General features: G+C 50.9%; 1 protein-coding gene across 1 annotated transcript in view; it reads left to right on the top strand.

Annotated features, from left to right (window-relative positions):
- The window catches only part of WNK3 (WNK lysine deficient protein kinase 3), a 194,566-nt gene that overhangs the window by 143,806 nt on the left and 36,665 nt on the right, over positions 1–14,095 (top strand). The window contains exons 19-22 of the mRNA XM_075324920.1: positions 4,431–4,665; positions 5,129–5,256; positions 13,184–13,668; positions 13,756–13,967. Coding sequence (XP_075181035.1) covers positions 4,431–4,665; positions 5,129–5,256; positions 13,184–13,668; positions 13,756–13,967 — 1,060 coding nt within the window. The remainder of the gene's footprint in view (positions 1–4,430; positions 4,666–5,128; positions 5,257–13,183; positions 13,669–13,755; positions 13,968–14,095) is intronic.

Raw genomic sequence — 14,095 nt, 5'->3', positions numbered from 1 at the left:
AGGCGGAAAGAGCGGTAATCCCTGTTCCTCTTCAGGAACCAGATACGCATTTTGCTCCGACCTGGTCGTGGTGCCAAAATAGGACGGCTCCTTCCGTCACGTTCTGGCATTTATACTGCTTAACAAGCACGTGAAAACCAGGCGGTTCCGGATGGCATCACTCCGCTCCGTCATTGCCTCTCTGTCTCAAGGAGTTTTCCTAACATCAATAGACATCAGGATGCTTATCTACACGTGCCGATTGCTCCGAGGCACCGGCGTTGGCTACGATTCGTTATTAAAGACGAGAATATTTCGTTTCGTAGCCATACCCTTTGGCTGGCGACAGCCCCACGGGTGTTCACCAAGTTCGTGGCAGCAGAGGGAGCAGTCCCGCGCTCTCACGGTCACTCTGTGATCCTTTACTTGGGCAATCTACTGGTCAAGGCACTCTCCTTTAGAAGCATGCCAACACAACCTGAACATGGCGCTGGACCCTTCCCAGAGTTTCGGGTGGGTCTTCAACTTTTCAAGGTTGAACCCAATCGCTGGCATCTCCTGGAGAGTTTTCACACTCTCTCAGCGATAGTGAAGCTTCCGCTGGACAAACAGCGTTCACTACAGACGAGGGGGCAGTCTCTCCTTCAAGGAGGCGCCTCATCCAGAGGCGAGTTTTTTTCACGCAGTTTCATCTGCGTCCGCCTCAATAGCACATTCTTCGCTTATGGGAGGGAAGTCGATGTCCCTACACAGGAACGTGTCACTTTTCCAGACGGTCAAAGACCGTCTTCAGAGGAGTCCACTCTTCAACTCAGTGGTCTGGAGCTCTGGGCAGTGTATCTTGCACTGCAAGCCTTCCTGCAGTGGCTGGAATGCAAATAGATCCGAATTCAGTCGGACTATCCACAGCGGTGGCATACACCAACCACCAAGGCGGACTACGCAGTCGACAAGCCTCCCAAGAGGTCCGGCGGATTCTGCTATGGGTAGAAGACAGAGCATACACCATATCAGCTGTTCATATCCCGGGCGTACAACACTAGGAAGCAGACTTCCTCAGTCGCCAGGGCGTGGACGCAGGGGAATGGGCTCTGCACCCGTTTGTTTTCAAGAAATCTGTAGCCGCAGGATGAAGACGGACGTCGACGTCATGGCTTCTCGGCAACAACAAGGTCCCGATTTTCATGACGCGGTCTTACGATCAAAGAGATCTGGCGACAGGCGCCTTGGCTCAGGATTGGTCACAGTTCCAGCTACCGATTGCTGCCACACCATCCTCGTCGCCCCAGACTGGCCGGGGAGGTCGTGGTACCGAGATCTGTGGCACCTCACCGTCGGTCGACCGTGAGCACGACGTCATTGCCACCATGAGACGGGCTAGCCAGCCGCGGTCTGCCAAGATCTACCACAACTCGTGGAAGATATTCTTATCTTAGTGTTCTGCTCAGGGAGTGTCTCCCTGGCCATCGGCATTGCCTACTTTGCCTTCCCTCCTGCAATCTGGTTGGGAAAGAGGTTGGTCGCTCGGCTCCCTTTAAGGGCAAGTCTCGGCACTATCCGTGTTCTTTTCAGAAGCGTCTAGCACGTCTTCCTAAGGTGCGCACGTTACTACAGGGGGTTTGTCATATTGTGCCCCCGTACAAGCGGCCGTTAGATCCATGGGATCTGAACAGGGTACTAGTTGCTCTCCAGAAGCCGCCTTTCGAGCCTCTGAGGGAAGTTTCCCTTTCGCGCCTGTCACAGAAAGTGGCCTTTCTGGTTGCGATCACGTCGCTTCGGCGAGTGTCTGAGCTGGCGGCTCTGTCATTCAAGGCTCCCTTCCTAGTATTCCACCAGGACAAGGTGGTGCTGCGCCCTATTCAGGAGTTTCTCCCTAAGGTTGTATCCGCGTTTCTTCTTAATCAGGATATATCCTTACCTTCCTTTTGTTCTCATCCGGTTCTCCGGTATGAAAAGGATTTACAGTTGTTAGTTCTGGGGAGAGCACTCAGAATCTACATTTCCCGCACGGCGCCCATGCGCCGCTCTGATGCATTTTTTGTCCTTGTCGCTGGTACGCGCAAGGGGTTGCAGGTTTCTAAAGCCACCATGGCTCGATGGATCAAAGAACCAATTCTTGAAGACTACCGTTCTGCGGGGCTTCCGGTTCCTTCAGGGCTGAAGGCCCATTCTACCAGAGCCGTAGGTGCGTCCTGGGCATTACGACACCAGGCTACGGCTCAACAGGTGTGCCAGGCAGCTACCTGGTCGAGCCTGCACATTTTTTCACCAAACATTATCAGGTGCATACCTATGCTTCGGCGGATGCCAGCTTAGGTAGAAGAGCCCTGCAGGCGGCAGTGGCTTCCCCATAGGGGAGGGCTGTCTTGCAGCTCTAACATGAGGTATTTCTTTACCCACCCAGGGACAGCTTTTGGACGTCCCAATCGTCTGGGTCTCCCAATAGAGCGCTGAAGAAGGGAATTTTGTTACTTACCGTAAATTCCTTTTCTTCTAGCTCTTATTGGGAGACCCAGCACCCGCCCTGTTGTCCTTCGGGATTTTTTTGTTGTTTGCGGGTACACATGTTGTTCATGTTGAACGGTTTTTCAGTTCTCCGATGTTACTCGGAGTTAATTTGTTTAAACCAGTTATTGGCTTTCCCCCTTCTTGCTTTGGCACTAAAACTGGAGAACCCGTGATGTCACGGGGGGGTATAGCCAGAAGGGGAGGGGCCTTGCACTTTTTAGTGTAGTGCTTTGTGTGGCCTCCGGAGGGCAGTAGCTATACCCCAATCGTCTGGGTCTCCCAATAAGAGCTAGAAGAAAAGGAATTTACGGTAAGTAACAAAATTCCCTTCTTCTAGTTGCCATAACTTCTCTCAGGAGAGTCTTTGATTTGGCTGCGCTCTCCTCGGAGTCACCTTTTTTGGTTTTTCGCCAAGACAAGGTAGTTCTCCGTCCGACCCCGGACTTTCTTCCTAAGGTGGTCTCTCCCTTCCACCTTAACCAGGACATTTCCTTGCCTTCCTTCTGTCCGGCCCCTGTTCATCGCTTTGAGAAAGCGCTGCATACTCTAGATCTGGTGCGTGCTCTCCGGATTTATGTGTCTCGCACCGCTGCGCTTAGGCGGTGCACCTCTCTTTTTGTGCTAACCACAGGGCGGCGCAAGGGTCTCTCTGCTTCTAAGCCGACCTTGGCCCGTTGGATTAGATCGACCATTTCGGACGCCTACCAGAGTACTCAGGTGCCTCCCCCGCCGGGGATCAAAGCACACTCTACCAGAGCTGTCTGTGCCTCTTGGGCTTTTAGGCACCAGGCTACGGCTCAACAAGTCTGTCAGGCTGCCACTTGGACTAGCCTGCATACCTTTTCGAAGCACTACCAAGTGCATGCTCATGCTTCGGCAGATGCGAGCTTGGGCAGACGCATCCTTCAGGCGGCTGTCGCCCACTTGTGAAGTTAGGCTCCGCCTACTTCTTAGTTTTTTTCTGTTTATTCCCACCCAGGGACTGCTTTGGAGCGTCCCATGGTCTGGGTCTCCCAAAGGAACGATAAAGAAAAAGAGAATTTTGTTACTTACCGTAAATTCTTTTTCTTATAGTTCCGTATTGGGAGACCCAGCTCCCTCCCTGTTGCCAATTTTCTTGTTCCGTGTGTTATCACCGGCTGTTGTCGTGGACAGAGTCTCCGGTTGTTCCGGTTCTTACTCGGTTCTACTTGTGGGTGGCTATTCTCCTTCAGCTTTTGCACTAAACTGGCTAGGACTGGCTACCAGGGGGTGTATATGCTCAGAGGGAGGAGCTACACTTTTAAGTGTAGTACTTTGTGTGTCCTCCGGAGGCAGAAGCTAAACACCCTTAGTCTGGGTCTCCCAATACGGAACTATAAGAAAAAGAATTTACGGTAAGTAACAAAATTTTTTCTGCCACCTTATTAATAAATAATAATTTAATTTTATATTAATATATTTAAGATAAAAATGCTAGCATTTAAATAGTATATTTTGCTAGCATTTTATATATTCATAGTAATACAATTAGCACTTTGAAATACATTAGAATTTTTGTGTCTTTATTAGCATTTCTAAATTTATTTTATTACAGATACATAACAAATGTAATTAATATATTAATGCTAGAAATATATATATATTTATATATTTATTATAATATAATTTTTTTTTTAAAAAAAAAATTTAATTATGTATTTTTTATATTATGTACTTCTTATATCTAGTATTAATATATATATATATATATATATATATATATATATATATATATAATTATATATATATATATATATATATATATATATATATATATATATATATATATATATAATTATATTATATTATATTATATTATATTATATTGATAGAGAGAGAGCAACTGTATTTATTTTTCATATATTTCCTGGATGATTCACATTTCGGTCGTCTTTTCCCTTTTTTAATCTCGTCCTCTCCAGGAAAGCTCTGAAGATGCCTGGCATCCTGCAAGTTCTTCTCATGCCTGCACCAAACGCTCTATGGGCGCTGGAGCTGCACATCTACAGACAGGAGGTGGATATTTTGGCCTAAGCTTTACTTGTCCTAGTCTCAAAAACCCCATTAGCAAGAAACCGTGGGCTCGCAAATTAAAAAGCTGGGCATGCAGGTTGCGGCATTCCAACAGCTTATTCAAGAGGTCAAGAGTCCGCCAAGGTAGTGTTGCTTACAGTTAGGCCCGTACCATAGGAACATCCCTTTTGGTTATTTCCGTACGTATATATATTTTTTTTTTTTTTTTTTAGTGAGTTTAATTTTTTTATTTTTATTTTTTTTTATTTTTTTTTCATCCTCAGAATTGTTCCCTCACGTTTCTTGCACCTTCACTTTTTTTTTCTTTTTGTGTTTGTCTAGCCGTGTCTGTACTGACACATTGTAAGAGCATCGGACTGTCATCGCTTTATGTCTTTCATGTGAACCACTGGTATTTGCCTGAGCATGGCAATATGTATATATTAGCTGGAGCCCGCACGTACTGTTGTATTCCTTTTTGCCCCACTCCTTCACTACGGTAGTAGGATATCCGGCCTTCACATCTTATACATTTTGGCAGAACCTTCTGAGCTTTGTTGTCTTCTTTTTTCTTTCTTTTTTTCGTTCTCTCTTTTTTTGTTTCTAGCTGATGATGACGGCGCCAGACGAGAAGTATCGGATGCCACGCAAAGGGTGGTGGAAGCACTGGCTGAATGTGCCTTGTCTGAGGGAACCTCAACTGGAACCAGTGCCTTCAAACGTGGACGTTTTCAGGTGCGTCTGACATCGTAAAGAGCTTTTATTGTCTGTATAGGACGATTTGTACCTTTCTTCGGCGCTCTATTGGGAGACCCAGACGATTGGGTGTATAGCACTGCCTCCGGAGGCCACACAAAGCAATTACACTAAAAAGTGTAAGGCCCCTCCCCTTCTGGCTATACACCCCCAGTGGGATCACTGGCTCACCAGTTTTCTGCTTTGTGCGAAGGAGGTCAGACATCCACGCATAGCTCCACTGTTTGTAGTCAGCAGTAGCTGCTGGCTCTATCGGATGGAAGAAAAGAGGGCCCATATAGGGCCCCCAGCATGCTCCCTTCTCACCCGTGATGGTGCTTGTAAGGTTGAGGTACCTATTGCTGGTACGGAGGCTGGAGCCCACATGCTGTTTTCCTTCCACATCCCCCTGAGGGGCTCTGTGGAAGTGGGATCCTGCCGGCCCCCAAGCCCTGGGGCCGGGCTCCATCCACAGACCCATAGAACCTGCTGGATTGGGAGCGGGAGTGCCGTTCAGGGACATGGCCCTGCAACTTCAGGTACTCTGTGTCCCCGGCAGGCACGGACACTCTCAGGGCTTGCTGAGCGTTATAGTGCGCCGGGGACAGTGGCGCTGTACGCTGGGGGTTAGGTCACTGCAGCTTTGCTGAGTGACGATTGTGTGTTGGGAACTACTGCGCCGACCGCTCCTGGAGCGGCGGCGCAGCTGCGACTTGTAGTGCGCCGGGGGCTTGGCGCCGACCGCGCTTGTACGGCGGCGGCGTTTTTAACTTTAGCCCCCGGCTTCTGCGGCCTAGCGCCGCTTCGTTCCCGCCCCCACCCTGTCAATCAGGGTAGGGGAGAGACGCTGCTCAATGGCTGCGCCGAGGGCTGGAGCCTTATTTACATGCTCCAGCCCTCTCACTAGGCACAAGGGGAAGCAGACTTCCCGCTCTTCGTCGGTGTACGCCCAGGACCCGCCCCCCCCTCTCCACAAGGACGCCGGCAGCCATTACACATGCGATCTGGCTGGAAGGAGGCAGCAGGCTCTGGGAGACCCAGACTAGAGGGATTTCTGGCGACCACACACCGCTCCTAAGCGGGCGGTAAGCTGAACAGTAGTGCAGGCCCCACTAGTGCCTCAGTGATATATTAGTGTACTTCTTTATTGGTACCATATATATATATATATATATATATTTATGTAGTGCACTGTAAGGTCGCTTCTGGCTGGACACTCTGTACTGCTCTGAGGACGCAGCAACATGTCATCCGCAAAACGCAAGGCTGCCAGGGCACAGGCTGTGTACACTGTTTGTACTGCATGTGGGGCTAATCTACCAGCAGGCTCCAATGATTCACATTGTGTGCAATGTTCAGTCCCAGTGGCACTTCGCCAGCCAGAGCCTATTGTGGTGGTAGCCCAGGCAGAGACGCCTGTGAACCCTGCCCCGGTGACGGGGACAGACTTTGCAGTGTTTGCTGATAAAATGTCTGAGGCTATGTCAAGGATCCTGGAGACCTTGCAGGCCAGGCCAGTTCCTCAGACTATGGACACTGCTGTGGCTATGCTCACTGGTCCCCCTCAGTTGGAACTAATCCGTACTTCAAGGGGGTCTCAAGCATCACAGGCTGAAGTCTCTGACTCAGATGACAGTCCCAGGCAGCCTAAGCGTGCTCGCTGGGAAAGACCCTCGACGTCATCACACTGCTCAGGGTCTCAGCGAGAAGAGTCTCTCTGTGATGAGACTGAGGACGGTGATCAGGAGTCTAATCCTGAGGCCCCTCTCAATCTGGATGCCCCTGATGGTGACGCCATGGTTAATGACCTTATATCGGCGATTAATAGGCTGTTGGATATTTCTCCCCCAGCCCCTTCTGCAGAGGAGGCAGCTGCACAGCAGGAGAAGTTCCATTTCCTGTATCCCAAGCGTAAATTAAGTGCTTTTTTGGACCACTCTGACTTCAGAGAATCAATCCAAAAGCACGACGCTCATCCAGACAAGCGTTTCTCTAAACGTTCTAAGGATACCCGTTATCCTTTTCCCCCTGAAGTGGCCAAACGCTGGACCCAGTGCCCAAAGGTGGATCCCCCAATTTCCAAGCTGGCGGCTAGATCCATAGTCGCAGTAGAAGATGGCGCTTCACTTAAAGATGCCAATGACAGACAGATGGACCTTTGGTTGAAATCTGTCTATGAAGCTATCGGCGCGTCGTTTGCTCCAGCATTCGCGGCCGTGTGGGCACTACAGGCTATTTCAGCGGGTTTAGCACAGGTGGATGCTATCATGCATCCAGCAGTGCCACAGGTGGCGTCCCTAACTTCGCAAATGTCTGCGTTTGCGACCTATGCTATCAATGCTGTCCTAGAATCTACGAGCCGTACCTCTATGGCGGCCGCCAATTCTGTGGTTTTGCGCAGAGCCTTGTGGTTAAAGGACTGGAAAGCAGATGCTGGTTCCAAAAAATGCTTAACCAGCTTGCCATTATCTAGAGACAGACTGTTTGGTGAGCCATTGGCTGAAATCATAAAACAGTCCAAGGGTAAGGACTCTTCCTTACCACAGCCCAGAGCAAGTAAACCTCAACAGAAAAAGTGGCAGTCGAGGTTTCGGTCCTTTCGAGGCTCGGGCAAGCCCCAATTCTCCTCGTCCAAAGGGACTCAGAAAGGACAAGGGAGCTCAGATTCCTGGCGGGCTCACTCACGCCCCAGGAAAGCAAATGGAGGAACCGCTTCCAAGGCGGCTACCTCATGACTTTCGGCCTCCTCCCTCCGCATCCTCGGTCGGTGGCAGGCTCTCCCGCTTTTGCGACATTTGGCTGTCACAGGTCAAGGACCGGTGGGTAACAGACATTTTGTCTCGCGGGTACAGAATCGAGTTCAGTTCTCGGCCTCCACTTCGGTTCTTCAGAACCTCCCCACACCCCACCCGAGCAGATGCCCTGCTGCAGGCGGTGGACTCTCTAAGAGCAGAAGGAGTCGTGATCCCTGTCCCCCCTCTGGAACGGGGCCGAGGATTTTACTCCAACCTCTTTGTGGTTCCAAAGAAGGACGGCTCCTTCCGTCCCGTTCTGGACCTAAAACTGCTCAACAAGCATGTGAACGCCAGGCGGTTCCGGATGGAATCCCTCCGCTCAGTCATTGCCTCAATGTCCCAAGGAGATTTCCTAGCGTCAATAGACATCAAAGATGCTTATCTTCACGTGCCGATTGCTACGGAGCACCAACGCTTTCTGCGCTTCGTGATAGGAGACGAACATCTTCAGTTCGTGGCTCTGCCATTTGGTCTGGCGACAGCCCCCCGGGTGTTCACCAAGATCATGGCAGCAGTGGTAGCAGTCTTGCACTCTCACGGACACTCTGTGATCCCTTACTTGGACGATCTATTGGTCAAGGCACCCTCTCAGGAGGCATGCCAACTCAGCCTGAATTTTGCACTGGAGACTCTCCAGGCGTTCGGGTGGATCATCAACTTCCCAAAGTCAAATCTGTCTCCGACCCAATCACTAACGTATCTTGGCATGGAGTTTCATACTCTCTCAGCGATAGTGAAGCTTCCGCTGAGCAAGCAGAGGTCACTACAGACGGGGGTGCAGGCTCTCCTTCAGAGTCAGTCGCACTCCTTAAGACGCCTCATGCACTTCCTCGGGAAGATGGTGGCGGCAATGGAGGCGGTTCCGTTTGCGCAGTTTCATCTGCGTCCACTTCAATGGGACATTCTCCGCCAATGGGACGGGAAGTCAAAATCCCTGGACAGGAAAGTCTCCCTTTCCCAGACGGCCAAGGACTCTCTGCAGTGGTGGCTTCTTCCCACCTCATTATCACAGGGAAGATCCTTCCTACCACCGTCCTGGGCGGTGGTCACGACAGACGCGAGTCTGTCAGGGTGGGGAGCAGTGTTTCTTCACCACAGGGCTCAGGGTACGTGGACTCAGCAGGAGTCCAGCCTTCAGATCAATGTTCTGGAAATCAGAGCGGTGTTTCTTGCCCTGCTAGCCTTCCAGCAGTGGCTGGAAGGGAAGCAGATCCGAATTCAATCGGACAACTCCACAGCGGTGGCATACATCAATCACCAGGGCGGGACTCGCAGTCGGCAAGCCTTCCAGGAAGTCCGGCGCATTATGATGTGGGTGGAAGCCACGGCCTCCACCATATCCGCAGTTCACATCCCCGGCGTAGAAAACTGGGAAGCAGACTTCCTCAGTCGCCAGGGCATGGACGCAGGGGAATGGTCCCTTCACCCGGACGTGTTTCAGGAAATCTGTCGCCGATGGGGAAGGCCGGACGTCGATCTAATGGCGTCTCGGCACAACAACAAGGTCCCAACCTTCATGGCACGGTCTCGCGATCAAAGAGCTCTAGCAGCAGACGCCCTAGTGCAAGATTGGTCGCAGTTCCGGCTCCCTTATGTGTTTCCACCTCTGGCACTCTTGCCCAGAGTGCTACGCAAGATCAGATCCGACTGCAGCCGCGTCATACTCGTCGCTCCAGACTGGCCGAGGAGGGCGTGGTATCCGGATCTGTGGCATCTCACGGTCGGCCAACCGTGGGCGCTGCCAGACCGACCAGACTTACTGTCCCAAGGGCCGTTTTTCCATCGGAATTCTGCGGCCCTCAACCTGACTGCGTGGCCATTGAGTCCTGGATCCTAGAGTCTTCAGGCTTATCCCAAGGGGTCGTTGCCACCATGAGACAGGCTAGGAAGCCCACGTCTGCTAAGATCTACCACAGAACGTGGAGGATATTCTTATCCTGGTGCTCTGCTCAGGGAGTGTCTCCCTGGCCATTTGCATTACCTATCCTTCTTTCTTTCCTCCAATCTGGGTTAGAAAAAGGTTTGTCGCTCGGCTCCCTTAAAGGGCAAGTCTCGGCGCTATCTGTCTTTTTTCAGAAGCGTCTAGCACGACTTTCCAAGGTGCGCACGTTCCTGCAGGGGGTTTGTCATATCGTACCCCCGTACAAGCGACCGTTAGATCCATGGGATCTGAACAGGGTACTAGTTGCCCTCCAGAAGCCGCCCTTCGAGCCTCTGAGGGAGGTTTCACTTTCTAGGCTATCACAGAAAGTGGCTTTTCTGGTAGCGATCACATCTCTTCGGAGAGTGTCTGAGCTGGCAGCGCTGTCATCCAAGGCTCCCTTCCTGGTCTTCCACCAGGACAAGGTAGTGCTGCGCCCCATTCAGGAGTTTCTCCCGAAGGTGGTATCCTCTTTTCATCTTAATCAGGATATCTCTTTGCCTTCGTTTTGTCCTCATGCAGTTCATCGGTATGAGAAGGATTTACATTTGTTAGATCTGGTGAGAGCACTCAGAATCTACATTTCCCGCACAGCGCCCCTGCGCCGTTCGGATGCACTCTTTGTCCTTGTCGCTGGTAAGCGCAAGGGGTCGCAGGCTTCTAAGGCCACCCTGGCTCGATGGATCAAAGAACCAATTCTTGAAGCCTACCGTTCTGCGGGGCTTCAGGTTCCGTCAGGGCTAAAGGCCCATTCTACCAGAGCCGTGGGTGCGTCCTGGGCATTGCGACACCAGGCTACGGCTCAACAGGTGTGCCAGGCAGCTACCTGGTCGAGTCTGCACACTTTCACCAAACATTATCAGGTGCATACCTATGCTTCGGCGGACGCCAGCCTAGGTAGAAGAGTCCTGCAGGCGGCAGTTGCCTCCCCGTAGGGGAGGGCTGTCTTGCAGCTCTAACATGAGGTATTTCTTTACCCACCCAGGGACAGCTTTTGGACGTCCCAATCGTCTGGGTCTCCCAATAGAGCGCCGAAGAAGAAGGGAATTTTGTTACTTACCGTAAATTCCTTTTCTTCTAGCTCTTATTGGGAGACCCAGCACCCGCCCTGTTGTCCTTCGGGATTTTTGGTTTGTTTGCGGGTACACATGTTGTTCATGTTGAACGGTTTTCAGTTCTCCGATGTTTCTCGGAGTGAATTTGTTTAAACCAGTTATTGGCTTTCCTCCTTCTTGCTTTTGCACTAAAACTGGTGAGCCAGTGATCCCACTGGGGGTGTATAGCCAGAAGGGGAGGGGCCTTACACTTTTTAGTGTAATTGCTTTGTGTGGCCTCCGGAGGCAGTGCTATACACCCAATCGTCTGGGTCTCCCAATAAGAGCTAGAAGAAAAGGAATTTACGGTAAGTAACAAAATTCCCTTCTTTTGGTATGGCAGTGTTCTCCAAAGTCTTCATCAACATAGAAAAGAGGATTTGGGGTACTCGCCATAAATCCCTTTCTTAGGAGCCTTCATTGGGGGACAGAGTTTACTTTTAACTCCTTAATGACTGCTTTCTGTAAAAATTTCCATTGGTGGTCTTGATACTTTAAGGGGCCGTTCTACTAAATGCTATAATTACCGAATAACGGATTTTTTTTACATTAGAAGACGCACTTTTCCTCCCAAAAATTTGGGAGGAAAATGAGGGGTGCGTCTTATAATCCGAATGTAGCTTACCGGGGGTGGTGGAGAGCGGTCACAAGAGGCAGGGGAGATGCTGCGGGCCACGGGCACTGTGCTGCGGGCGACGAGGCAGGGGCCACCATTCTGAAAATGTTGGTGGTAGCTTACCGGGAGAGTTGGTGGAGAGGAGTAGCTGGAGGCAGGAACAATGCTGCGGGCGGTGCTAGTACTCACTGTCGGCAATGATGCAGGGTCCATCCTGAAAATGTTGGCGGTGTGGGCCTCAAATACTGGCGCTCAGAGTCAGCGCTTGCGCAGGTTGAGCTTTTGGCTCAAGATCTCATCTGCGCATTCGCCGCCTCCGGCCCATTGATCTCCCGGCGGCGGACTAAAGAAAAATGGTGCCCGGAGATGGCGCATTCGCAGATGACACTTGGGCTCGTCATTGATCCAATAGCTCAATCTGCGCACGCGCCGACTACGAGCGCCATTTCTTATCAGCCCGCACTGCTGACAGTTTCTGGATGCTCCTGCCTCACGGCGTGCACCGCCCGCAGCATCGCCTACTCCACCACCGCCCTTGCCTCCTGTGACTCCGCTCCCTCTTGGTAAGAAATAACTGGATTACATGACGGACACCATATTATAATTTTTATTTTTTTTTTTTTTTACCTCAATTTAGGAAACAAACAATAAGGTATACGGCAGTTTTGCCCCAGAGTTTCCCCGACTCCCTTTTCACTTGTGGTGTCTTACCCTTGCCATTTTTAGGTGGAAAATGAGTTGAGCGGTGGCCGCATGTTTGCATGGATCTCTCCTTTTTTACTTCTGTAAGAGTGATTCAGATAGCCCAGCATACTAGTTCATATATGTAACCCCTATAGATGCGAATAGAGGTCGTCACACACGTGTGACAATCTTTACAGTCATTATGTTGGGGGAGACCTCCGGGTCTCTCAGGGTCTCTGAGAAGGATTCCAGATCAAAACTGCACAGATGGCCTTCACAATTTATACACCTGGATGTAGTGATTGCCGCACCAGGTCACCTCCTGTCTAAGGGCTATAAATGCCCGAGGTGGGAGTCTACCCCCTTAGGTGTCATTCACACGTCCGTTTTACTTGAATAAGCTCTGTCTGTATACCTCATACCCCCTATAGTCTATGGAGCTGTTCACACCTGGTCCGCACAATATCCCAGACGTGTCCAATATTTGATCGGAGTCTCCGATTTATACTCACCGGTGCAGGTCTGGTCTATGGGTCCGTGAAAAAACAAAATGTGTGCGGTCTGATTTCCATAGACTATTTTGTAGGCGGAGGTTGAGAAACCTCCATATATTAAAAATCACAAACGGCTGGACGAGCCCTCAGTTTCATATTTGTAGAGTGACTTTCGCTCGGCTTCCGTCAGTTTTCTTGGCCTCCGTCTTCTCTGGTGTCGGAGTAGGTAGACCCGGCACAGCCCCCAACATCATTGTATTGGGGGCGCGTTATCCTGCTTCCAGTCTCCTCTATGACCCTTTATATTTTATTCTTATCCGCAGGTCGTCACAGTTCCACAACAAGAGCAATCCATCACTGCCGAATCCCCCAGTATTCCTTCCACCTCCCTGAAAACCACATCCGCAGAAGAGACCGAGTCTGCCGCCACTCGAGCCGAGGAGACGCCGCAGTCTGCCAGCACCGCTTGTGAGACAGATGCCTCTTCCCTTACCCCCGACCGGGAACTGGAAGAAACCTCGGCCACGGGCAGCAGTGCCCCTTCGGGTTCAGCACCTTGGATACAAGATGTCAAGAAGCAAAGCAGCTTTTCCAAGCAGCCCAGTAGTGACTCTGAAATGTCCGCAGCCCCCGGTAAAGAGAAGGATTTCCGAGCTCGGGAGTCCGGACACAACTGTCTCGGAGAAAAAGGCTTCGCCCAAAAGCAGAACTCCCTCCTTTACTCTCTGTCGTCTCCCATGAGCAGCGATGACGAGTCTGAACTAGAGGACGAGGACCTGAAGGTGGAACTGCAGAAGCTTCGGGAAAAGTTAGTGCATTCTGGCGTTCTCTGCAGTAAACGTTCAACATTCGTGCAAAGAATAGTAACCAACTGCTTTGTTTCTCCATAACGCAGGCACATCCAGGAGGTGGTGAGCCTACAGGCCCAGCAGAACCGAGAGCTACAAGAAGTATACGCCCGATTACGCTCTCTGAGGGCGAGTAAAACGCAGTCCTCGGACACCTCATCCCAACCCATGTCCCCGCGTCGCCCCCGGTCTCTGAAAAGTAAGCAGCGCAGCAGACCTCAGTCTCTAACACACCTGGATAACGGGATCGGACACTCAGGTAATAGGTCATTCGTAAACCGCGAGTGCCGAGTATCTTACCCAAGTATTAACCCCTTAACGACCGCGGGCAGTTATATTACGTCCTAACGGTCATAGTGTTACTGCCCGCGGTCTGCCGCCGGCAGC

The sequence above is a fragment of the Anomaloglossus baeobatrachus genome, chromosome 9 (assembly GCF_048569485.1).
Source record: "Anomaloglossus baeobatrachus isolate aAnoBae1 chromosome 9, aAnoBae1.hap1, whole genome shotgun sequence".
NCBI classification, from domain to species: Eukaryota; Metazoa; Chordata; class Amphibia; order Anura; family Aromobatidae; genus Anomaloglossus; species Anomaloglossus baeobatrachus.
The sequence above is the reverse complement of the archived record's forward strand: the minus strand, read 5'-3'. Positions and strand labels throughout refer to the sequence as shown.